Source organism: Babylonia areolata, chromosome 4, assembly GCF_041734735.1.
Source record: "Babylonia areolata isolate BAREFJ2019XMU chromosome 4, ASM4173473v1, whole genome shotgun sequence".
NCBI lineage: Eukaryota > Metazoa > Mollusca > Gastropoda > Neogastropoda > Buccinidae > Babylonia > Babylonia areolata.
This window is the reverse complement of record NC_134879.1, coordinates 43,680,567-43,707,531: the sequence shown is the minus strand read 5'-3', so window position 1 is coordinate 43,707,531 and position 26,965 is coordinate 43,680,567. Positions and strand designations below refer to the sequence as shown.

At 41.2% G+C, this 26,965-nt stretch overlaps 1 protein-coding gene across 5 annotated transcripts in view; it reads left to right on the top strand.

Moving 5' to 3' along the window:
• Positions 1-26,965, top strand: part of LOC143281205 (MAPK/MAK/MRK overlapping kinase-like) — a 66,534-nt gene that overhangs the window by 19,633 nt on the left and 19,936 nt on the right. For 3 of the 5 annotated variants that reach the window (XM_076586278.1, XM_076586277.1, XM_076586274.1), the window contains exons 3-6: positions 17,539-17,628; positions 20,216-20,286; positions 20,925-21,003; positions 26,536-26,584. In XM_076586278.1, the coding sequence (XP_076442393.1) occupies positions 17,539-17,628; positions 20,216-20,286; positions 20,925-21,003; positions 26,536-26,584 (289 nt within the window). Of the gene's footprint in view, positions 1-17,538; positions 17,629-20,215; positions 20,287-20,924; positions 21,004-22,399; positions 22,479-23,978; positions 25,362-26,535; positions 26,585-26,965 lie in introns of those variants that run through there. The other 2 variants (XM_076586275.1, XM_076586279.1) reach the window with 2 other exon arrangements.

Here is a 26,965-nt window from a genome sequence, read left to right as displayed (position 1 = left end):
CACACCACCTGGAGAAGGCGCTAATACAAGAGACACCATTGATTAATTGATCAATCAATCAATAATTGTGCGAGTGGCTGTTGTACATTTCACGCGACAATGTTTCTTCGGTACTACCTCTCTGCACCTCCTCTTTCACCGCCCCCCACCCCCTTCCCACCCTCACTCCCACCTCCTGTACCTCCACAATTACCCCCGATTCAGAGACACGCAGTCCATTTTTTTTTTTTAGAATTTTGTTTACTCAGGTTAAGGGGACTCTTGAAAGGAAAACACTAGGGATATATATATATATATATATATATATATATATATATATATATATATATATCTCACACATAATTATTACAAATACATGTGTGTGGGTGTGTGGGTGACTTTTATATATTTTCTATCATAATGGTGTCTGTTCGTCGTCAGGAAGCCACCGACCAAACACCTGAACTTCCTCCGAAAGGTCTGTGGACTGTTCTTATCCCCCTGTGTTTGTGTCAGCACACTGAGTCTTTTGTCGGTGCCTTCCACGGGCAATCCCATGGACCAGAACACTTTAAATAGATCCTGTTGTGTTCTGACAATGCAAGAGTGTTAAAGAAAGACGCCTGTAGACATGTTAACACCCTGCCTTTTGTAGTGTGTGTGTGTGTGTGTGTGTGTGTGTGTGTGTGTGTGTGTGTGTGTGTGTGTGTGTGTGTGTGTGTGTGTGTAAAACGTTCAGCGTTGGTTTCATGCTGTTTGTTAGATTTGTGTTGTTCGTGTTACTGGAGTGTGGAATTACACTCCCATTGACGTGTGGAGCGCGCGGAGTCATGCGGCTTTAAGGTTCCTGTAGGGTACGTTCAAGTAGGTGCAAGTCTCGAGGGAGCAGGTCCGATTTGCCTACTCGTCTTTGGTCATGCCGCTATCCTCAGTGGTCATCTCGGGAGTTTGGCTTTGTCCTGTTTCGCATACCCGCCGTTCCCGTTTCGCCCATGAAGCCTCTCTATCTCTTCAAACACATGTGAACGTAACAGAACCCACGGCAACAAAAGGGTTGTCTCTGAAAAAAAAATTGTGGAAACATCCACTTTAACATACCCCCACCCCACTCCACACACACACCTCCCCCCCAAAAAAAAAACAAAAAAAACCCCAACAACAACAACAACAACAACAAAACAAAAAACAACAACAAACAAACAAAAAAAAACCCCAACAACAACAACAACAACAACAAACACTTACAGACAGGGGAAAAATAGAGATAGAGGAAAAAAAAAAGGTGGTGCTGCTCTGTGGCAACGGACGCGCTCTCCGCTCTCCCAGGGGAGAGCAGCCCGAATTTCGACAGAGAGAAACCTGTTATGACAAAAAGTAATACAGAAACATCAGCACTGCTTCTACAAATAGGCTATTACCGTGCCCCCCACCCCCACAAAAAATATGTAAACTTGCTAATTAACTTGAAATTAACCACAAACAAAAATATCACTCACAACTCACTCCCCTCTCCCACCTCAACCCCACCCACCACCACACACACTTCGACGCACACACACACGAACAAAGACAGTCTGTGGAAATTGAGGGGGAGATGGGGGTGGGCGTGGGGGGCAAGGATCTATAGTTTAAAATATTTAGTATTTCAGGTTTGGCTGAAAACAGATGATTCGATCTGTATAAAGGCTTTCAGACCAGGATTATTTGTGGTTTACCTGAGGGTTGAGAGAAACACGACGAACAGTTATTTGGGGCGTTCTGGAGAATACGTGTTTGCAGGGTCACACAACAGCTGTATGAAACAAGACGTTGAAGAGAAACACGACTCTTTAATGATCCTCGGCAAACTGTAGGAGACACGCGGGGGTGACAAAGGGACAAGATCTCTGTCTGACTGTCTGTCTGCCTGTCTGTGTCAGTCTCTTTCTCTTCTGTCTCTCAAGCGCATTGGGTTACTCTGCTGTTCAGGCATTTACTTTGCAGATGTGGTGCAGTGTATATGTGGATTTGTCTGAACGCAGTGACGCCTCCTTGAGAAATGAACTCTGTCTGTCTCTGTACACTCACATCCACATTGTGTCTGTACTAGTGCTGCTTTTTAACAGTTCTGATATGATTCTTGAGAAAAGGCGACTCTCAGTTTCGCACGGCACACAGTACCTTTATCCGTGAGAAGTGGCAGTTTAAGAAGTGGTCAGTGCCATACATACAACCCTGGTTCTGCTCCACACAAAACACATGTCCAGTGGATGATGTCCTGCATACATTGAATCAGGGTAGGTAGGTAAGTATACTGCTTACCGGTAACACTTTGGTGAGTCAGCGGTGGTTGGTTTGTCTGTCTCTGTCCACATGACGACCTGACATTGATATACCATTTATTATTTATTTATTTATTTTTTTTTTTTTGACTGCTGGTGCCGAAACTGCGGGGATACAACGAGCCTGGGTGTGATTGATGTATCGGGTAGTCTGGGATGAAGGGTGCCCAAGGGGTACGGGAGTCCTCGAGGTACTGAGGCACAAAGGAACACAAACAAGCAGTTCGCTCCCTTTATGAGGGCTCAGTGGATTTTTTTTTCAGTGTGTTACAGAGGGGTTTAGTGTATTCACTTGCCCGACCTTTTCTTTCATTCGTATCTTTATTTATCATCACCCCCTCCTCTCTCTTTCTCTTTCTCATACCCCCTCTCTTATTCCCCTCTTTTCGTAGTTGTTTCCTTTTGTTCAGCCGTAAACTTTTTCTTTTTGCCTTTCTCCTATTTTTCACTCACTCCCTTTTATCTCCTTTATTATCTTCAAAATCGCGTTGAGAAAAGAAAACCCGACAAGAGAAGGCTTGTCCTTAATCAATCGATCGATAGTGTGCCCCAAAGTTGCGGTGGGAATATCGATTGGATGTGTGTTGAAAGGCTATCCACACACCGTTCAGTCTCTGCTCTCCTTCGTTCGTTCTGGCGTTCTATTCACCTCTGGGGCAGTGCCTTGTTCCATTGTCTGAGTGCGTAACCTGCCTGGCTTTGGCTGGGCTCCTGAATTATTCATGGCGCTCTGGCCGTTATTTACTTGGTCGACTGTTATGGAAATGGCTGTTTAGTCGTGGCAATGGTAATGTTTTTCCCCCCCAGTCCCCGTCATATTTGCAGGCTTCTGAGAAGCTCCCGCCCCCCCACGCCCCCGTTGTCGTTGTCGGTTGTTTTTTTCTCTCTCCCCCTTCACCCCCCCCCCGGCCCCCATCACCTCTCCCCCCTTTCAAAAAAAATTTTCTTTTTAAATACGTGTCTATGGTGTTAAATTGCCCGGGGTGTAAGGTGTGGGAGAAAATGGGTATGGTTCTCATTTTCCGAGCCTTTGAACCGGAAAAGGGTTATTGTTGGGAGAGGTGTTAGGGTTTGTTTGTCCCCACTTTGTCTCTCTCTCTCTCTCTCTGTATGAGAGAGAGAGAGAGAGAGAGAGAGAATTTGAATCATGCAGTACTGGCTTTTTATAGAATCGTCGGTGCTGACCAAATACGATGATTGATGAGTGATGAAAAGCATGGATAAAATTAATCGATAACGCTACCATTCAGCTACGTTTTATTCGTTTGGGCCTGCCTGAAACTGATGTGGTGTTTGCGCTTTATAGTTTGTCCTGGGGTTAACGGAAACTTAATGGCTTTGTCCATTTATAATTTTAGCACATTCCCACCAAAAAATGGTGTCGTGTTGTTTTGTTTGAAAACGAAGGAGTAAATAAATAATGAAATCGTTGTAATAAAAAAAAAAGTTTGTAAACACAGGAGTAAAGAAACAATGTCCTGATTATCTGGGCTTGAATTTGATTATAGTGGAGAGTGTCTTGTCCTAGTTACGTCCCCTCTCTCGGCCAAGAGGGTTTTAGGACAGTCGGCGTTGGGATGGTTCCCAAATGCAAACTAGCCCCCAAAGCTGCAGCACTAAGAGCCAGTGCAGTTTTGCCTCCTAGTTTAGGAGTCATAGTCCTTCACAAAAGACTAATCTGTAAATGATTTCCCTTTGCAATAGAGAAACCATTGATGATACAGCTCTCACTTTGCTCTTGGCCCAACTTTAAACTTATGTCGATCTGTGATATAAGAATATACATTCACCCTGTCATGCACTTAATAAGCGTGCGATTTGTTGCGCTAAGAATGTGTAGGAAGCCCACAATGTAGTCTCACTACATACAAAAAATATGATCTGGCTCAGTTGTTATGAATGCACCTGTTAGCATGCTAAGTAACTTTCACCGAGACTTGAGCAGGAAACTTGATGTGACATTGTGTGTGTGTGTGTTATGTGTTCGTAGATGCGTGCATTTCTGCGATTGTGCGAGTTTGTGTGTCTGTGTGAGTGTATGTGCGTGTATGTGTGTGTGAGTGCGCGCGTGTTTGTGTGTATGTGTGTGGGTAGACGTCAGCAATGCAAAGGTACCTGCCAGCCCGGCGGAGCTCTGGTTCGCCACATCCCCCACACTACACAGCCCAGATCACCGTAGGCAACACAATACATCACCGACTTTGTCAATGTTTGTTCTGGAACCGCTGGAGTCAGTCTGTGAGAGCTTCCATTATGTTATGCCGGCCTCAATCACAAACCGCGTCACCGGTGCGTTCAAGCGTCTCTGTTCTCTGCATAGCCACCGGAGGTAGCCGACATGACTTGGTAAAAAAATCTGGCTAGACCCATATAGAAAAGTCGTTTCGTCAAATCCCTGCTGCACTCAGTTCTGTCAAGTTTAGGGCTTAAAACTTTCTCCTTCCAAAATAGTCCCGGCCTCCTTCCTCTCCCTCTTTCCTTCCGGAGTTTATCCAGCCTTCTATCTACCTGTATTTTTAAGTTATGTCTTTCATATGACCCTTTGGTTCAGAGTTATGCATGCGTGTGACGGGCGCAATAGCCGAGTGGTTTAAGCGTTGGACTTTCAATCTGAGGGTCCCGGGTTCGAATCTCGGTAACGGCGCCTGGTGGGTAAAGGGTGGAGATTTTTCCGATCTCCCAGGTCACCGTATGTACAGACCTGCTAGTGCCTGAACCCCCTTCGTGTGTATAAGCACGCAGAAGATCAAATACGCACGTTAAAGATCCTGTAACCCATGTCAGTATTCGGTGGGTTATGGAGACACGAAAATACCCAGCATGCATCAACCACAACAGAGTCATCGGCAAGTCGATGTTGGTCGTGTAACGGAAAGAAAAAAGAAAGGAGAAAAAGAAGAAGAAAGAAAGTCTGAGTGAAAGCGCTTTTTGTCTCTTCACAAGATTCGGTGGCGGTATGTAAACACGTTATTTATTGTTATAAACAAGTAATTAATATGCATGCCTGTTTCGCCATTTGATATAACTAACGTCCTGTGCCATTTGATGAAACGTTTTCTGCCAATGATGGAACGTTTTCTGACGTTGATGGAAGATCATGTGTCGTTTGATGCAACTGAAGTCGTAGGTACACGTATGTTAGAGTCTGAATCAGGTTATCCTTCTTCCAGTCTGTGCACGTTTTTGCTTTGTCATCCTGGTTATATTTCTGCTGTGTGTGTGTGTGTGTGTGTGTGTGTGTGTGTGCATGTGCGCGTGCGTGCGTGCGTATGTGTGAACTGACGTGCGTGGCTTTCGTCCGTACCTGTGTAAGTTCGTTCGTGCGTGCATGTGCTTGTATGTGTGTGCGTGCGCGCGCAAGGTAGGAAAGAAGGTGGAGATTAAAAAAACAAATAAACAAAGATTGGTGAGTGTATGTGTGTGTGTGTGGAGTTGTCTGGTTGGGAGGCCACTAACCTTCCTTCTTTCAATCAAACAAAAATCCTCTGCCTTGGAGTCAAGTCAGGTCTGCTTGTTGTGGTGGCACGCGTTCTAAACAGCAAGGTATCCCCCCCCCCCCCCCCAAATACTCCACCCCCCCCTCAATCCGTTCTGGCCCCCTTTCTCTTGGTGTGTGGTGTAAAGTCTGTCACGGCTCACTGGGTCCTGTCTTCGCGCCTGGCAGCGTGAGTTGTGTGTTGTTGCGTGTGGTGGTGGTGGTGGGTCGTATCAGCTGGGGGGCCCTTATCTTAAAAGCCAGGACACGACGAGGGTGTAAGAAGTATATAGGACCCCTTCCCCATCCTCACCCCCCCCCTCCATCCTCTCCTGTAGGGTCCAGGGGACTCTTTCAGTGTAAACCTTCTGGAAATTCTCTGCTGGAAATTTCCTTCTTTCTGTCGCTCTCTTTGTTTCAATGACTTTCTGTTTCTTTTGTCCCAGTTTCTTCTTTTCTGCCTTGCTGGTCCATTCACTAACATGTTTTTTGTTGTTGTTGTTTTTCTCAAGAAAGCTTTGATTTTTTTTTCTTGGGGGAGGGTGTGTGTGTCTTTTTCTTCACGTGATAATTGGGCACTCTGTGGTGTATACTTTTTTTTGCGCCTGGGATGTGTGAGGTACCTATCAAATGTTTCTGATTTTGTAACTTATAAGTAAGTTTTTTATGTATATATATTTGTTATGATTTTTTTTTTAAAATAAAGTTTCATTGTTTTGTGTGCTGTTTATGTTCGGGTTAGTTGTTTTAATCCTCTGATGAAAAATTAACGGAACCGTCGACGTCAGAGGCATGTCATTCCTGGGTTTATGTGCATGACCTGAGTGAATGTGACTGCAGTTGTGCCGGATTTTCTTTCACAGATGCTTTTTTCCCCGTGATTCTACGTGGGCCGATATTTACAGTAGTTCAGTCGTGATTTATTATGGCCCTGTGCAGTTGGCTGGGTAAAACAAAAACAAAAACAGCAACAACAATAGATAAAATATATAGCAGGAACGTCTCGACTGCGTGCACACACACGCTTCTATGCAAGGACTCCCAAACATTTTCAGACAGTTTCGGTTTCTCAAGTCAGTCCTGGGAGAAAAGGAGAGACCGGGAATCGAACCTAGACCCTCATCAGTCACGAACACTGTGTAGGCCGATAGGCGCCTTAACCATTCTGCCACCTTCCTCCTCCAGAGAGACACACACCACGTGCCCGCGCGCGCGTGCAGCGCACCGTTTACGCGTGCGAGACAGGTACCGTTGACGTTCTGCCATGGTCGATTAACCATTAAAACTGAGGAGAGTAAAGGGTAAGCCTCCAATGATAAATAAATGATTCGTGCAGTTTTATGGTGCTCAGTATCGATCGGAGGCAAATCAAAGCGCTTTCGCTCACGGCTTTTGCACGCACGTATAACTCTGAACCAAAAGATGAAAGACAAAACTTATAATTAATATTTGAAAAAAAAAAAAAAAGCTGCAGAAGGCCAGGGAAACTGTGGACGGAAAGAGGGGGCAAAGAGGTGGGGGGAGGAGCTATTTCAAAAAGGAGGTACGTTTGAGGCCAGACTTGAAAGAGCTGAGTGCAGAGACCTGACGAAGCGATAGAGGGAGATCGTTCCATGTGTAAGGTCCAGAGACCGAGAGAAACAGAGGTGGCCGATAGTGGAGTGTTTGAATGAGGGAATACAGAAACAGAGTGGGTCTGAAAAGGAAGATTGAAGGGAGCGAGATGAGGTTGTAGAGGTGAAGGCAGGTACAGAGACAGCAAGGGACCGATTTGTTTTTGCATTTATGGCAGAGAGTGCTGATCTTGTATTCTGTGTTAGACAGGGAGCCAGTGGAGAGACTGCAATGTAGAGGTAGAAATAGTGTGCTCAGATTGTTCTTCCTGATGTCGAGTCGAGCGGCAGATTTTTTCCCTTTCTTTTAATGCGTTGAAAGGAGTGAAGGGATGAAACTGGCAAATGAAAATAAAACCAAACAAAAGAGAGTTATAATCGTCGACCCGAGACACACTGAGATAAGTGATGAGTTAAGATGTTGCGTCGGTTGATGACTATTTCCGTCGGAATAAAATTGATGCGTCGTCTTGGCTGCTAGTTGCATGGTTACACAGGTCTGGCTGGTAGATTTTCATGACGAAGCTGGAAATAAGAGACAGAATTATTTATTGGGTCAATAGCGATAGAAGAGAGTTTTTGTTTGCTTCCTGTGTGCATTGCTTCCGCAGTTTCGTTGGCATTTAATTGGAATTTATTCTGAGTCATCCAGTTCTGAACGTCCAAGAAAGGTCTTGCTTTTCTGAAGTTGAGTGTCATCCGCGTAAGAATGATGACTGACATTGTGGTGGTTGATAATTTCAGCAAGGGGAGTTGTATGGAGTGTGAAAAGAACGGGGCCTTTTTCTTTCCTCCTGCATAATCACGCGTGCACTTACAATAGCAGCCCCCCTGTATCCCCCCACCCCCTACCCCTACTCTCTATCTCATTTGCTCCCAGGCCGGTCTGTCTTTTTTGTCGGTCTGTCTGAAGTAAAAGTCCATCGTGCCATTCAGCTTCTAGGTCAGCAGAGAAAAACACGGCGGGAGATTCAGTTTCAGTTTCAATAGCTCAAGGAGGCGTCACTGCGTTCGGACAAAACCATATACGCTACACCACATCTGCCAAGCAGATGCCTGACCAGCAGCGTAACCCAACGCGCTTAGTCAGGCCTTGAGAAAAAAAAAAAGAAAAAAAAAGGGGGAATAAATAATAGATAAGCTTACATAAATAAATAAATAAATAATAATTATAATATAGAAAAAGGTAGTATTAATAATAATAATAATAATAAAATAAAAAAATAAAAATAAAAAAATAAATAAAAATACAAAATAAGACAGCAATGATGATAAATAAGCAAATAAATGTAAAACATGAAGACACACATTCACACATACCCCAACACATGCATAACAGATATAACTGTTCACGGCGGGAGAGCTGTTAGTTATTCAGCTGAACGAAGCTGGAATTCACTGCCTCTTTGAGTCCATAACAGTCCTTCGCTCACATCCTTTAAAACAACTCTAAAAACATTCCTGTTTTCAAGTTGTGTTCACATAAGGTTCTTCATTCCATATCTACATTTTTATGGATCCACGTCTATTTCTTCTGTGCGTGTTTGTGTGCGTCCATGTATGCATGCTGGTGTGTGTGAGTGTGTGTGTGTGTGTGTATGTGTGTGTGTGTGTGTGTGTGTGTGCGCACGCGCGCGCTCGCGTATGTGTGTTTATATATGTGTGTTTTTGTGTGTTCTTGTGTGCTTTGTGTCTGACGTTATTGTAACGTGCTTCGAGAGGTTTGAACCCACTATTTCAGTGTATCATCATCATCATCATTGTTATAATCATTATCATCCAGCCAACCATTTCAGGCAGTCAGTCATTCAGTCAGCTTGTTCAATTTTTTTTTCCTCGAATATACCTATGCCCCAAAACTGCTTGCCTGCCTGCCTACCAGTTTGTCTACCTGTCTGCCTCCCTGTCTTCCTACCTGCCTGTCTACCTACCTGCCAGTCTACCTACCTGCCTGTCTGTCTACCTGCCTGTCTGTCTACCTGTCTGCTTATCTGCCTGTCTGTCTACCTGCCTTTCTACCTGCCTGTCTACCTATCTGCAAACCTGCCTGCCTGACTGTCTGTCCACGTGTCTGCGTGACTGAAGGAATCAATGAATCCTGATGTCAGTAAGGAAGCGGACAGTGCCATGACATCAGCCACGTACAATAGGTTCTTAGGGAAACCCGCCACAGAAACCCACGGCCCACTGGAGCAGAAAGAGAACCACCCGGGCTGAAATCCGTTTTGACAGAGAGAGAGAGAGAGAGAGAGTGTGTGTGTGTGTGCGTGCACGCGGGCGCGCGCGTGTGTGTCGTAGATGAATGAATCAGTTAATAAATAATTTACACACACATAAATAAATAAATAGATAAATTTAATAAAAAATAAAAATGAAAATATAATATGATAAATAAATAATTCACATACTCACCCAGTCACTGCACCTACCCACCCCCACCCCACCCCAGCTCTCTACAGTTTTTACAGTTTTTTTTTTCTAGAACATGCAGAACTGCATAAATAAAGAGAAGCATATGACTGGAATAATTAAAAGAACTTTTACTTATCTTGACCGTGACACTTTTGTAAAACTATATAAAGCTGTGGTTCGACCGCATTTGGAAACTGTGTGGTGCCCATATCTCGAGCGTCAGTCTACTGAACATCTCGAGCGTCAATCTATTGCAACTGAGAGGGTGCAGAGAGAAGCCGCAGAGCTTGCGCAAGAATTTAGGCGTGTGACTTATGATGATTGATTAACATGTTTAGAATTATTTTTCCTTAAAATACATGGTGATCCTATTGAGACATATGAACCTTTTAACAGTCATGTTGATGCGTCTTGAGATCAAATATTCTCAGTATAATTCCACAAGAAATGTCGATGAAAAAACAGTGTACTAACGTTCACTTGAAATACCAACATAAGAAAGTTTTGTTTCTGTAACAGAGTTACTAATTTATGGAATGAACTGTCATCTCATCTAAAACAATCGCCATGTACTATTGTTTTCGAGGATCAACTGGACGAATCCTTAAAACTGTCTACAATTAAACCTGAAAAAAAAATTTTTGACGAATAAATACACCGGATAACGAAGCGTTGAACCAAGATATGTTGCGAAACAAAGATGGGGCTGTTGAAAAGCTTCGGAGCCAACTTTGCCTCTAACCAGCGACTACTACTACTACCTCGGCTGATGTACAACTGTTTGACGCCGGCGGTTTGGGGTGGGTTCATGAGAGGAAATACCACTCGTGTCTGCTTCACTCAGCTCATAAATCCATGTAAATGTGTGAGGGTGTGAATTCGTTTCAGATTCGGCGTAAACAACTTGTCACGTTCAACACGCATTTCACGACCAGGGAAAAACGTTGCGTCAGTGTGCATTTTCGACAGTGATTGTGAGCGAACACACGACCGGGCAGCTCAGGTTTGGATTCAGCTCTGTGAGTGTGGCATGCCATGGAGGCAAAAGAGGCGAACATATGCTTGAGGACAAAGGTGAACTGTGAATAGGCCGCGATTCCGTCAGGAATTGATATACAGATGGTGAATTAATAGGCGAATTCGGACAACCCCCGCCAGACTTCCAAGCTGAAAGCTGACGAATAGTTGTTTCAATGCAGTGCTGCTTCTGTTGCGTCTGGACAGACACTCAGAAAGAGAGAAACTGCAGTGACTGCCCAATCAACATATATGCAGCCACAAATTGTTGACCGAGTTTTGTCTTTCATCCCTTCGGTTTAGAATTATGCGTGCGTGTGAAAGTTGGTTGTGAAAGCGCTTTGATTTTTTTCTGCGCAAGAATTAGCACTGTACATATTATTTTGTTGTTTGTTTTCTTTTGTTTCGTTTTGTAGTTGTTCATAATGGCCACTTTCCACAGGAGCATCAGCATGAATTTCATTCCGGAAACATCGCCACTGCACGAGTAAATTTTAACTGAAACTGGATGCACTGAATGTGACATGCGAAAAATAAACAAAACGGAGTAGGTAATCCTGGCACTCCTTCACTGAGGGAATCAGGTCAGGCTATGGGGGGAAAGTATCTATAGTTATCTATCGATCGATCCATCCGTCCCACCTCTGAGTGCCGTGGGCCTATCCACACATTGCTGGGAATCAATCACAAAGTTCCGGCATAGCTTAATGTTCAAAGTAAAAACAACTACCGCACATTGTTGAACTGGAACACACGCGTTAGCACACACGTACGCGGCAGGCGCGCAACAAAACCCGCAAACCTCGTGCTAAATGTGGTCCATGGAACGTGTCAATGCCTCTCTAAATCTCTCTGCCATCATACAATCGGTTTTTGTCTTTTAAGATAATGTAGTTGTTGTAGGGACTGGCATTTTTGCCTTTAGGCCTCGCGGCGTAGAAACGTCCCCTCTTTGTATTAGTATCTTTTTGGTTTGCATTGCATGCTTCATTTTAGATATATCAAAGCAATTATTCGTCAAATTTTTAAAATATGTTACCGAATTTTAGATCGCAGTCCAGAACGTTCTTAAAACTGTCAGTATCTTTGCAAAATTAACTGAATGTGGTAGTGAGTTCCACGTGTTAACAACACGAATAGAAAAGTTATATATCTTCTTTTGTTAGTTCAAAATGGTTGAACAAATATTTTTCCTTAAGAATTTCTTGTTATGCTTGATTGGCGAAGACTAAAAAACATGTTAGTATCAATGACCTCATTGTTAATAATTTTGTAAGTCTGTATCAGATCTCCCGTAATCCTTCGTCCCTTCAGAGAGTGTAAATTTAAATACTTAAATCTTTCTCCGAGTCCATATGTCATATTCTGGCATTCCTTCAACATCATTTTTAGTAGCTCTCCTTTGAACATTTTCAGTAGCTATTGATTGATATTTCCATGTAGGATACCACACAACATTCCCATATTCCAAATGAGGTCACGGTCTAACAAAATTACAAATGTAATCAAACCTGTGAGTCGCTGAAACAGATCTCGACCTTCCCTTCAAGCACATGAATTTTTCATTTTAATCATGCGTCAAAGCGTGTGGACTGATCAATGCACACTACACAACGTCTGCTTTTGGAGAGAAAAAAGAAAAAGAGTACAGTACGTGAATCTCACGATCCAGTAATCAATTCTCTGTAGTTAGTCATGGACTGATGGAGCTAAACAACTCTCGTGTCTTTGACCAGGCGTGTAATTATTGCTCATAATCTTTATCACCGTGGAAAAGACAGCTCTGCCATTTTATTCAAATTGCTGGGTTATATTTTATTAACTGAACTGCGTCCTGTTTTGGTCACGCGTTTTCCAGCGAGTTTTGTTCAAAAACACAAGTGGGTTTGCAATGATCGAGTCCGTCAAACGTTCCGTGGCTTTTGTCCTGTCTCGAGGTTTGGCCGGGTCCGCTCACCGGCTGCCTTTCGTGGAGTCCCTCTTTTGACAACTGATCAAAGTCGAAGTTGGCTGCACGTATGCTGCATTCGTTTTGTAAACGCTTTAAAAAGGTCCCGGCAAAAGTGAAACACGTATATATATTCCCACGGACGGCAGTAAATCTGAACATGAATAAATGTGTCGTTCCACAAGTCATGACGTTGTGTGTTGGGCTTTTGCGAAGGAGCTCTCGATAAACAACATAAATTAAGTGGTAAGGTTTTTGAAGTCTTCGATCACTCAATGCTTTCTTGGCGGTTTGGACCTGCGCAGTAAAATGGTAATGAAAGGGCTGGGCAGGAATATTATGGAAATGATCTTTTGGGACTTGCCTCAATACCCGAAATGGGCACGATAGCAGCACATGTTGTGAGGTGAGTCAGCTTCCCGCCGAAGGTCGATGATTCAAATGGATAGTGTGTTGAAAGTGGAGTTTTAGTTTCCTGTGTGTTCATGCCAGGTTTTCAGAAGTCATGTTGGTACCCGAACCCCCTCCGTGTACATAGCTTATGCACACAGAAGAGCCGCGATAAAATCCGTATTTGAAGTTGATGTAGGGTGTGGGGGCACACAAATATAGCCAGCAACAGTGCCCCACAACACACACACACACACACACACACACACACACACACACTAAAAAGGAATATGTTATGACTATCGAACTGGAGGCAGAAAAATAGAACCAGCAGCAACAACATTAGTAGTAAAAAGATCCAGGAGTAATTTTTTTTACGAAACTTATCCTTTGAACCACATATATACAGAATGCAGTTGCTACAGCAAACCAAACCTTTGATTATATATTGATAAAGATACTTATTGATAAAGATACTTTTTGTACAAAGATCTAGTTTGCCCACATACAGAGTATGGGAATGCAGCCGTATGGTATCCAAACCTTTAGAGACAATCCTTTGCTTTGAAAAAAGTTCATCGAAGGAGAACCACCAAAATAGTTAAAGAATGCAGACATGTGACATACTTAGAATAGTAAAGATACTTGCAACTGCCGTCATTGAAAGGAGATGAAGAGGAGATTTAATTCAGACATATAATATATTGAGTAACTTTGACAACGCAGACAAAATTTAATGTTCATCTGATAAAACAAGGAACAATCAGGCAACACTTTACTTAAGACATTGTAACATTAACATTTATAACTTTTATTTTACTAATCATATGGAACAGTCCGAACACTAACAAAAAAAGCAAAAAAAAAAAAGAACTGCACAAAGTCTTAATTTTTGGATAAGTTAAAAAAAAATCTGCTCGATAGTGATCCCAAAATGCAACCAGTTTTCAAGATTTTGATGAGTAGGATTTTATTTCATTAATGATAAAAGGAAATTAGGGTAGGCATGCAAAGCAAACCACCAAATGATTAAGAAACAAGAAGGGGCGTGAAAGGAAATTCTTGTTAAGAATGGTGACATTTTTCCTTATTTTCGTTTTTGTCTCTTCAGTTCTAACAGTCTCAGCAGTGGTGGCCTTGCATTCGTACCAATCTTAATAGTGCCAAGTGTGACTGGGCAATCCATCTCATCTGTGTTCACATCATCGACAATCTTCCTCACTAGTTTTCTGACTCTCTCCCTGTCCTGTTGTTTTCTGCTTTCAGCAGAGTCTTTGTCACTTTCTGGCGAGTTAGCCACAATGATATTCTTTTTCCTTTCCCTTTTCTCTTAATTCCACCGTATGTGTTCTACTTATTGTTCCACTGTCTCCACAATTTTTTTTCAATGGACTCTGCACTGCAGGCTGCACGTTTTGCCTCAAGATTGTCCTTTCTAACTGATAAAGTATCAAGCATTTTCATAGTATGCCACGTATATTTCCCACTGATTCTAGTTGTAACTTCATTTACCTGGTTCTCTACATTTTTTTTGCTCAACCACACAAGAAATCTTAGCTCAAGCACTTGTGCTGTGCTTCTGTCCGCTGGAGAGTTCCGTGCTGGCATGACTTATGACCACATGATCTGTGCTCTCGAAGTTGATTGGCTATCCGAGAGAGGCATAACGTGCGAAACACCAGGCTTCTGTTTTTAATTTTTTTTGCTCTTTTTTGTGTGTGGATACGATGGCACTTCATTGACCAGTGTTTGGTTGTAGCAGTGGATCGAGGCTATCAACTGAAGAAACGGAGGACAGCACATGTTGGTTGCTTTTGTCTACCAGTGTATATCGCCATTGCCATCGCTCGAATTTCGTCTAAAAGTTAGAAGCGCATGCGTCAGATCCAAGATGGTCACCGCGGAACTCTGCTGCGGTGGCCTCTGTCGCCTCAATTTCCTGGACATTGTTACGCCTTACTCAGATCCATGGTGCACACTGGTCCACCGCTTTCTTGCTTGGGTCGCCTGTTTTCGCTGTGGCGTGTTTGGCAGAGTTTCTACGATTGTGATTCATAACGATGATGAAAAGTATGGAGATATTTTCAGTCACATTGATCTAGTTAGTAAAATGAACAACGAAAACAGCCGTCCAGTAATTAGTAATTAGTAGCTTACCTTAGGATCCCGAAAATGTTGATAATGCTGGTGAAAAATGAAGAAAGGCTTACAAAAGTGACAAGGTGTTATAGTGCAGTGCAGTGAAGGAAATCGTAACTACCGCTGGGAAGTGATGTCGCAGACTTAGATTTATAAACTTCAAAAATCAGCTGGGGATATTTTTGTCTTCCAAAGTTATGCCCCTTTGGAAGGTCCAGGCTATTTAACAAGTCCACATGCGCCAATCTGCACTCTTCTGGCAACAAGAAGCCACTGAAAAGTTCTGTGAAAAGAACAAAATATTGGTTCAGCCTGAAAAGTTGCATCCATAATTCCATCCTGATCAGTTGATGCGCGAAGTTGGCTCATGACTTACCCCCAATACCCTCCCCCCACCCCCACCCCTTCCCTTTCAGTCTCAGCAACTTAATCTGTAAAGAACAAAACAACTTCCACCAATCCCACATCACCATAAACAGTGGGGGCCTCAGATCGCAAACCAAATCAGTAATACCATGCTTCATGTCGTGAACTGTCTAGTTTGTTCAGCTTGTCAAGGCTTGTTTCAAAGCCTGCCAGAAACCCTTTCTTTCACACACTGACACAGTCTGCCCAGATAGTTTGCCTTACATAACTACACAACCCTAACCCAGAAGAAGTTTTTTTTTGTTTTATTTTACTGCTGAACCTTGATAAAATGAAATGAGTTTGGCATTGATTTTAAGTGCAAGAACCACTTCCTGTTGTGTACATTATGTAATTGATTTTCTAAAAGAAAAACAACATCACCCTCAACGGGAGGGAATCCAAACAAAGAAGGACCAACATCCTGACCTGTAGCCGCTATCTTATCTCGGGCAGCAGCCCTTCACTGACTAGCATATTCGACAGCAGCAGTCAAGGGGTTAACCCACAGAATGGATTCTGCCATCCTAGCTGCCCCACCCAGTCTTTTAGCCTGGCTTTGAATGACAGATCTATGTATCCTTGTGGTGTCTCCTTTTTTTTGTTGTGTTAAAAAAAAATATATATATATATATGTTGTTTTTTTTTTCTTCTGCTGTTCCCATTTTTTTGGTATATACTTGAGATGGGTGTCCATACACAGTTTGCATCTTCCAACTTAAGTGGTGTTTAGGCATGCAATGAACATTGCATTTATTTTGGGAAAATAATTGTTATAGTTCACTCCACTTTTCCTTGTGCTTGAATCCTGCTCCTTTTGGGAGTGGCAGACAATTGAACATAGCAAACTGTGAATTGGATGAAATAAGCAGAAGATGATGTTTGCCACCTCAGCCCAGCAGAGGATGAAGACAGTACTGTTGCATGCATCACATACATGTATGTCAAATCAATGTGGAGGTTCGCATGCATGCACCCATTCTCTGATTCTGTCACTAATGTAGTCCATATTTTTCAATACCTGTTGAGGTATGTGTATACATGCTTGTCCGCTTGCATGTATATGTGTATGGGTATACATGAGCGCATGTGTGTATTTGTGTTAGGGTGCTCGAAGATAAAGTGACCGATCAGTAATGTCAGAATGCATGTGTGGTGGTCTGAGCGCTTGTCTGGCTTTGGGATGAGATGATGAATGGAAGACCTCTGTGCAGCCTGCACTTCGCGCTTGTAAATATGGTAGGTATAACCCATGGCAAGAAAATTGCTATCCATGACAAAAGTCTGAAGAAAAATCCACTTTGGTTGTAGACAGTAAAAAATATAAAATAAATATGGGTGGTGCTGATTGCTGATCTGTGCCGACATGCCTGTCCTTCTGCTTGTTGTGACAGAAAGTAATACAGTATATGATACAATTTGATGCAATACAGTATGATATGATACAATATGAATGTGATATGATACAATACGATAGAATGCAATATGATATATGTTACAATATGAGACAATATGATACAATACACAATACAGTATGATACCATTCAATACAGTATGACATGATATGGTATCATACAACATATGATAATGATATGATAAAATGTAATACAATTTGATACTATACAGTCAAATACAGTACAATATGATATGAAACAATACAATATAATATGATACAATACTATATGATATGATACAATACAACACAGCACAACACAACACAACACAACACAACATGATACGACATGACTGATAACATAACATGATACAGTACAGTACAATACAATACAATACAGTTGTGTGACAGTTGATAATTGTGACATGTGAATGTGTGTGTTGCAGCATCGAGCAGGTGAACAACCTGCGGGAGATCCAGGCCATGAGGAGACTAGCACCCCACGCCAATGTGCTGGAGCTGTTTGAAGTCATCTTGTGAGTTCAGTTTTGTCAGGCCATTCTGTCTGTACATGTACCTGTGTGAGTCTGAAGTCACCTCGTGAGTCCTGATTGTTTATACATGTATATCTGTGTGTGTTTTAGAAGTCATCTTGTGATATTGTCAGGTCCTTCTATCTATAGGCCTACATGTACCTGCATGTGTTTTCTGTCATCTCGTGAGTGGTGTTTAAATATTATCAGCCCCTTCTGTCCATACATGTATGTGTGTGTGTTTGAAGTCATCTTGTGAGTTGTGTATCGTTTATCATTACTGCTGCATGATTATACATGTTTCTATGTGTTTTTTAGAAGTCATCTTGTGAGTTCTATTAATTTCTTCAGTCCCTTTTGTCTGTTCATGTATCTGTATGTATTTGAAGTCATCTTGTGAGTCATGTGTAGTCAGTCACGTTTATATAGACAGATGTATCTATGTATGCTGGAAGTGATCTTGTGAGTTGTGTGTCATCAGTCCAAATGTTTATCATGTATCTAGATCTGTGTGTGTTAGAAGTCGTCCTGTCAGTTGTGTGTTGTCAGGCCCTCTTGTTTACACATGTATCTGTGTGCATGTTTTAAGTCATCTTGTGGGTTGTGTGTCATCAATCCTGTCTGTCTAAACACTCCTGTATGTCTTTTATTTGCTCTTGGCCTGGCACAGTATGCGGTTGTATTCATGACTGGCATTGGTCCTAGCTGGCTAGGATGACAGGTAACTGTTGGCAGCTTGCTGGCAGCTCCACATACAGCTACTCCCATAACAGCTTAGGGAAAATATATTAGGTTACATTGTTTTTTTTTCTCACCAGCTGGGGATAATATAGCATCCCTTTAAATGCAAAAAAGTAGCAAAAAATCAGCATGTTGATTGCCGCTGCTCAACTTGAGGAAGAGAATGTATATCTGTGTGATGGAAGTCATCATGTGGGTCGTGTTTCGACAGTCCCTTCCATCTACATTTGTATCTCTCTCTCTCTCTCTCTCTCTCTCTCTCTCTCTCTGTTCTTCTTCTTCTTCTTCTTCTCAAGGCCTGACTAAGCGCATTGGGTTACGCTGCTGGTCAGGCGTCTGCTTGGCAGATGTGGTGTAGTGTTTATGGATTTGTCCAAACACAGTGACGCCTCCTTCTGATACTGATACTGATACTAGAAGTGATCTTGTGAGTTGTGTGTCATCACTGGTGTCTGTCTGTAGAGGCATCTGTGTATCTTGTTAATGAGTTCTGATGGCCGCAATATCCAAATGCTTACAGTTTTGGACTTTCAGTCTGAGGGTCGTGGGTATTATATGCCTTCTCCTTCTTATACAAGTTATAGGCTGAAGTCATCTTGTAAATTCTGAAATGTTACCACCTCTCTTTCTTGCTGTTTGTCTTCCTCCCTCACTTCCTCCTCTCTCACCTTTTCTTACTTTGCTTGTGTTATGATTTTATTTATATTTACTTTGCCCAGCGGAATGGATCTAAAAATGTAAAAATGGTTAATGTACAGTCTACTATCACTTTTAAATAAAGTTTTCTTTTGTTTTATTCCCCCCCTCCAACCCCCCCTTTGGTTTATATACCATGTGTGTGTCACCTTGCGTCATAAGGTTCTGATTTATGAGTTTGGAGTTCTCTGTGTGTGTCTTTTTCTCTCTCTGGTTGTCTCTCTCTCTCTCTTCTCAGATTGTCTCTCTTCTCTGTCTCTTTCTGGCTCCTTTTGTCTTTATGTTCATGTCAGTGTGCCTATGGTTCCTTGTTTGTATAGAGCTGTAAACAGTCAGTGCAGTTTACCTGTCCTGCTGATCTTCTCGCCCCTGTAAACCTGTGATATATGTGTGTGTGTGTGTGTGTGTGTGTGTGTGTGTGTGATGTGTGTGTGTGTGTGTGTGTGTGTGTGTGCATGTGTGTTAGTGTGTGTTAGTGTGTGTGTCTTAGGATACATGCATTTTCAACAAATCAAACGTGACAAAAAGTCCTAAACTCGAAAGTATAATGTTTGGTCATTTTGTTTCAATCAACATTGCTGGTTGTCAAACTCGTAACACTTGCAACTCACCACCGCTACCACCCACTTCCATGCCCTCCCCAACCCCCCAAAAAAGAAAGAAAAAAACAAAAAAGGAAAAGTACGCATTGTAACTCTGTGCAAATTTTATCTTAGCGCACACCTGTTTTAAGAAGCCTTTCTGATGTAAATCATTCCTCAGACACAAACACTTGTAACCCTACCCCCACCATTCCTCCCAAAAAACAAACAAACATGAAACAAAAAAAACAACAAAAAAACCGTGAAAACAACAAAAAACAAAAACCCCACTGTCACTCAAATCTTATCAGAGTGCTCACACACCTGTTTCTCACAAAGCTTTTCTGATGTAAATCATTCCAGTAGCCAGCACAGTAGTCCCACACACTTTTCTCCAGGTTCTGTTTTACTTGACATTGTTTCCCTCCTCTTTCTGTTTATTTACACACACGTGCACGCATGCACAGATTGTGTGTGTGTGTGTGTGTGTGTGTGTGTGTGTGAAGGTTATTTGGGTATTATGTGGCAAAAAGAGTTGATTAAATGGAACTGTCTTTTGTCTTGTTTTTCAGTGACAAAAAGTCAGGAACCCTAGTCCTTATATGTGAACTTATGGATATGAACATCTATGAGTTGATACGAGGTAGGTTGCTGTTCCTGTGTGTGTGGGGGGGGGGGGAGGGGGGAGGGTGCACACTCGTGTACATGCGTGCATGCATGCGCGTGTGTGTGTGTGTATGCATGCGTGCTTGTGTGTGTGTGTGTGCATGCGTGTGTGTGTGCGTGTGCTTTCATGTGTGGGTGTGTGTGTGTGTGTGTGTGAAACTATGTGTCCATGTGTATAATCTCATGGATGTGTGTGCATGTGTATGTTTGTGTATAGGTGTGCAACATTTTGCAAGGCCATTTTTTCATGTTTGGTGTTTAGTGTTTAATTTAGAAGTCATTTTCACAATGCACAACACCACACCCATAATGGGAATTGGAAGTCATTTTCACAATACGTAATACCATGTTCATGATTGGATGTAGGTCATTTTCAAAATAGATTATATCATTTTCATACATCAGTTTGTTTTACTTCCGTCTGATTCTCTTTCCACAGAAATGAAACAGAATGTCATTTCAAAGAGCATCCAGCTCACTCATACGAAGATGAAAGATAATTATTATCTTCCTCAATGGAAACCAAATATTTTGTTTCTCGCATTTCATGAAACCCAGAATTCTTTCATGCTTGGGGAAATGAAACTTGTTGTGCATGTTTTCTTCTTCTTTTAGGGAAAAGACATTATCTCCCAGAACGGAAAATTAAACATTATATGTACCAACTCCTCAAATCCATAGACCACGTGCATAGGTGAGACAGGTGATCATAATAACCACCCAATCAGTGTACCTGTGTAGACTCTCACCTTACTGCTAAAAGGTTGATTCATCCATGTCCATTGTTGTCAGTTTTGGAAGCTTTATTGTGTCACTTCTCTGTGAAGATCCATTTTCGTGTTTGGCTGATAAAATTTCTGATTGGTAATGTTCTCTGTAAACTTTGAACCATTTGTTTCATTATCAAGATTTTGCAGAGCTATGGTGATCCTTTTTTCTTTCAACCAGTGTCGATATTTCGCTCCCAGTCATTAAAACAAGTTATGGAAATGATGCATTTATGTGTGGGTGTGTGTATGCAAGTGTGTGTGTGTGTGTGTGTGTGTGTGTGTGTGTAAGATGGATTGCAGTATGTGTATGTTCTCTTGAACATAAGTGGTTGAATGTGTACATTTTGTGTGTCAGTGGATGCAAATGTGTGTGTGTGAGAGAGAGAGAGAGAGAGGGAGAGAGAGAGAAAGCATGTACACTTAGAAGTTAGATCTTGAACCATTTTTGCCATTAATGCTTCACAAAGCTCACAAAATCTGTGGACATGGATGAACCTTTTCCATTTTTTTTTCAACACATTTTTTTATGTACACCCGGACTCTTGGCTTGGATCTGTTCGGTTGTGGGTTTCAATAGACACCCTAGACCATTGTCACTTTGGTGCTGAATGACTGATCTTCCCTTATCATTTCACGCTCAGTCATTCAATACGCCAGCTTAGCCTAAAAGTTCACCCCGGCATGCTTCTAGTTCCGCTTGTGTTGTCCCCCTTTGCTGTCATTTGTTGTGCGAAAGGGCATTCTGCAAGTGATCATGGGTGATTTGTCGGTGCCATCGTGTTCATGGGGTAAAGAATAAGGTGGAGTCACGTACTGGTAGAGGAGAAATCAATGTTTTTATGTTGTGCTGGTTTCTATTAGTGCTGGTTTGGTAGCAACCCACCGTTCCACATGATTGCTTTGCTTTCAGTTTATTCACGGCACTGGAACATCCTTCTATATTAGTATAGATATCAGATTCACCAGGCTTCTCTTTTCTTTTTCTTTTCTCATTTTATATGTTGTTTTTTTAATTTTTTTAAATTTTTATATAATGATTAGAATAAGGAACTCTTTCCTTCTGCATGAAGCCCCATCTTCGTCTGTCACATCACTCAGTTTGTGATGAGGAAGGTTCATAAGTCAATGATTGGTGTTAACAGAGTCATGAAATCTGTTATTCATTTATTTATTTTTTGGTTTGATTTCATATTCACGAGGGAGTGAGAGGGGGCGGGGGAAGAACCCTAAAAGAAGAAAGAAAAAAAAAGAGGGTGGTTCGGTGGTTCTGACATGGGTGTGCATGGATTTTTTTTCTTTGGTTCTTGTTTCCCTTTGCAGGCAAAAAGCAGTTTTTTCCAGAGGCCATTTGCAAAAAGTTCATGTATCAGCTAGTTAAAGCCATAGACCACATGCACCGGTAAGACTCATCTGCTGGTGCCCTGGGTGTTGCTGAGTGGCGTGGTGGTTGAAGTGTTTGTGGCTGCAGTTCAGTTCTTCCTTTTCCTCTTTTTTGTGTGTGTTTATTTATATCTATATGTGGTTACTATTTTGCGTTTCTGTTTTCAAGTCTTTTCACTCTTTCCTCCGTCCTGATATTATTTTTCAGTTGCAGTTTTTGAATCATGTGGTTAGTTTATTTTGTGCACTTTATATTTGTTTGTTTTGTTTATTTATGAATTTGTTTGCTTTGTTTCTGAAACAGAAAGTATTTGTTTCTTGTAGTAAGCCACAGGACCAGCTGCATAAAAGAAATTCATAAACAGTGCAACTGACTGATTATTTAACATCATGGCGTGGGTTTGAAGATGAACATTGAAGGAACAGAAACTTTTATAACTTGTTCTGAGCATGAAAAAAAGAAGAATGAAAATTCCATAAACGTATCACCAGAATTTATTTTGTTAATGTGTTTATTTATCCTTTCCTGTAGATTTCATTTTGTGATTTTCAATTTTATTTAGTTTTTAGAGGCCTAACAGTTTTAGTATTATTTTTTTTATACCAGATTTGTAGATTTTATTTCATAACAATTTTTTTTGGTACTTTTTGTTTTTGCTCTGTGTGTGTTCTGTCTGTTAGGGGAAGGGAAGAGGTGTCACAGTTATGTGGGATGGTATGAAATATTTGTTTTGTTAAGTAAATCTGTAAACTTCTATCTCTCAAATATATTTCTGCAAAATAAAGGCTGCACATAACAGAATTTGAGCTGCCCTTTAATTTTCTCTTTGACTGTTTGTGGTGTATCTGTTGATACTTTATACCAAGTGTATACTGTAACATTCTTGAACACTGCAGTTGTTGTTGCCATTGTTATCATTAACCAGTTGCTCACATTAAAAAAAAAAAAATATATTAGTGATCTGCATGATTTGCTGTGATCCTCCAAGCCCAAGTGTCTTGTTTTCCTCTCACACCTCCCTGAACTTACTCCCACCTGACCCTTAACCCCCACCCCCACCCCACCTTGCTCACTCATGTCCTGATATTGACTTGACTGATTTGATTGGAGCTGTGTGTTACAGGGTCACTTTGTGTTAATATGTGTTTGTGTGTGTGTGTGTGTCTGTGTGTGTGTGTGTGTGTGTGTCTGTATGTGTTGGCATCATTGAAGATCTTGGTAAGGATTTTCTTTGGGATGTGTTGTATGCATGTATGAATAATGTTTTCAGTAGCTGATAGTTTTAAGTTTTTGTTGTGACTGAAGGTAAGTGATTTATGCTTGTGTGCATGCTTGCGCGCGCGCACGCGCGCGTGTGTGTGAAAATTAGCTATTGAATGAAAGGACAAGATCCCAGAGTGAGAGAAGCTTATGTTGCCCTTCTTTAAACAAGCCCACTAATCCCTTATTTTATACCGTGCAACACAGTCCCGAAAAAGAACCAGCCTAATGTGCTGAACTACTTCTCGAATAGAAAAAAAAGAAAACAAAAAGAAAAAAAAACTATGAAGGAGGACTAGCAGACCTCTCATTGCCGAGCGGAACGTTGACAGTGTTCGTGGCAGTGGATTAGCCCAGAGAGAGAGAGAGAGATCAAGTGCCGTGCACAAATCGGTGCCAGTAGTCCTCAGCACGGCCACACAAGTAGCTGCACCCGGAGTGCACTGATCCGTAGTTGATCCCCACTCTGCCGGGGACCGCTTGACCTGAAGCGGGCTGGGTGGAAAGTGCTGTGTGCAGTGCAGTGGAGGGAGGATAAGAACTGCTTTGCCCCTGATTTTGGCCCAGTCCCTGGCATTGACTAGATTCAGAGATTCCAGGAAATTTAATCCCTTTGCCCATTGAATTTTGCCCATTTTGTAGAGGATACAGTGACAGTTTGTAATATATGTCTATTCATCTCTTTCACTGTATAAAGAAATATATATATATATGTATGTTATATATATTTATAAATGTGTATATGTATATATGCATGATGAATCACAACTTCAGTCCAGCAATATCAAAAGAGGCGAGCTTAATCATAAACTCATGAAATTACGAAAAAAAAAAAAAAAAGATGATGATTATGAAAAGAAATAAACTTCAGCATATTGACATATGTACTCCAGATGTAAGGACATATTACATTAAGTTATGTTTTCTTCCCAGCACAAAATGAATTGTGTAAACTGAATTAAATAAAACTAGAATAAAGTCATGATAAAGGTAAAAAAAGAATCACCTAGAAATTTGGAACATTATCCCCCAAATATTGCCATCTTTCACATCGTTGTCAGTTTTATGCAGGAACATGAAGGTCCGTGCTGTGATTTGTACAGCTGCAGAAAGTGTTTGATTCTTACTCTGTTTCTTCTTCTTCTCCTCCCTGAAGTCTGCGCAGAGTTGTTCGGGTGTCGCACAAAGAACACATCACCAAATTCCTCCAGGTCCGTTCATTCCTTCCATGGAGTGACCACAATCATTTCTTGATTATTCTGTTGGTTTTGTGTCAAAGCCTGGGCCACAAATGGCTTTCCCATTCATTCTGCAATGCAGGAGATAGCACAGGAAAACAAAAACAAAACAAAACAAACTTGCATTAAAATGGAACACAAGGTCACCAAGAAAAAAAAAAGGAAAAAAAAATTCAAGTAAAAGCAAAACCATGTCTATTTTCCCCCCTCCTTCCATAAGTGAGTGCAAACATTTGCTTGCCCAACTCTCACAATCAATCTGATTGAGAGCGGCAGGTGTCGTGATCACTTCTGTGCTTGTCAGGCTTCTGTGAGAGGCTTGTATTGACACACAAATTGTAATGTCTCTCCCACCAACCCTGTCTCACTTCATTCCTTTATCCCCGGCAGCTTATCCACACAGGTAAAAAAGTGTCTTGTTTTTCATTCACCATATATATTGATCATTGCTGTGGCGAATTATAGAAGGATTGCTTTATTTCCCCTTTTTTTTGGTCTGCTTTAAGGCCAATGACAACTACATGTTTGGAGAGTGCTTGGACAACTCTCTCTCTCCCAACCATCTGTCTCTCATTTTTCTTTCTCCCTTTTCCCCTCCCTCTCTCCCCCTCCCTCCACAGTCTCTTTTTCCTCATCTCTCTTTTCCCCCTCCCTTTCTCGGTCTCTGTCTGCCATATCTCTCATGTTTCTCACTGTCTGGATGTCTTTCTTCTTTGAAAGGAATAGGGTAAGTGTCATATTGTCTGGAACGTATGAGTACACATTGTGTAAAAATGTCAGTTTATTAAAGAAATTTTAAAGTTTTCAATAATTTTTTTCCACATGCATTCATTTTTGTCACATCTGTCTGTCTGTCTATCTATCTATCTATCTATCTATTATACTCCTTAATGTTAATGCTATAACACACATTGTGTTCAAGTATTATGTAATTTGTAGGGAGCTTTGTGAGTTATGAATGTTGAATTGATCATGAAGAAAAGTTGTACTTCATCTGTTTTCTTAACAGGTGATGTATAAGAATATTCTTGGTTTCTGATTGTACACAGATACTTACTCACTTGATAAGCTTCATTGTTTATTTCATTAATGAAGAAAATTATATATTTGTTGCATATATATGTACTTATAGCTAACACAATGTGTAAATAAAAGCAGCAATATGATTTAAAATGTAACAAGTTTAACATGGTGTACGTATTTGTAATAAATATGTTTGTTTTAAAAAGAAAATCAGGAATCCAACTTTAAAGATGTACGTTCACTTTTTGGATATTGTGCGTGTGCATGTGTGTGTGCATGTGTGTGCATGCATGCTAATGTGTATGATTAATGTGATAATCCATACTGTAACTTTGACCAGAACTGAAATATAACCAACTTTGAATTTCATGACTTATTTTCGATGCAGTGTGTATTGTAAAGGAAGTGAATGGTTTGCACATGTTTTGCTGGTTGCTCCAGTAACCCCCGCCCCCCACCCCCACACCCCCTCCCTCCAAAAAAAAAAAGAGAGAAAAAAAGAAGACTGCATAAGTATTAAGTTGTTCATAATGTCTGATATTCCTTCATTGCAGAAATGGCATCTTCCACAGGGATGTGAAACCAGAAAACATCTTGATACGGGTGAGTTCTGCAGAATATATGTTGGAGGACAAAAACTTATCATGATCAAAGTTTTGACAAACATACATTTATTTATTCATAATTGTTCCTGAGGGAGAGGATGGTTTGTTTTTTTGTTGTTTTTTGTTGTTTTTTTTCATTCCTTTGTTGTCATCAAATGTATATGGATGAAGTACTGATTTAAAAAAAAAGTCTGTTTATTAAAAAGATCTTCTTAAAGAAAATGTTCCAGAGTCAGGCTGATGAAGCAAACAAAATAATACACATGCTCGCACACAGATGTGCACAGTCACTATCACTCACACTCTCAAAGCACAACACTTAAGTTATGTGTGAACACATTATTTTATTCTCTCAGCGATGTGCGTCAGTTGCTCATCT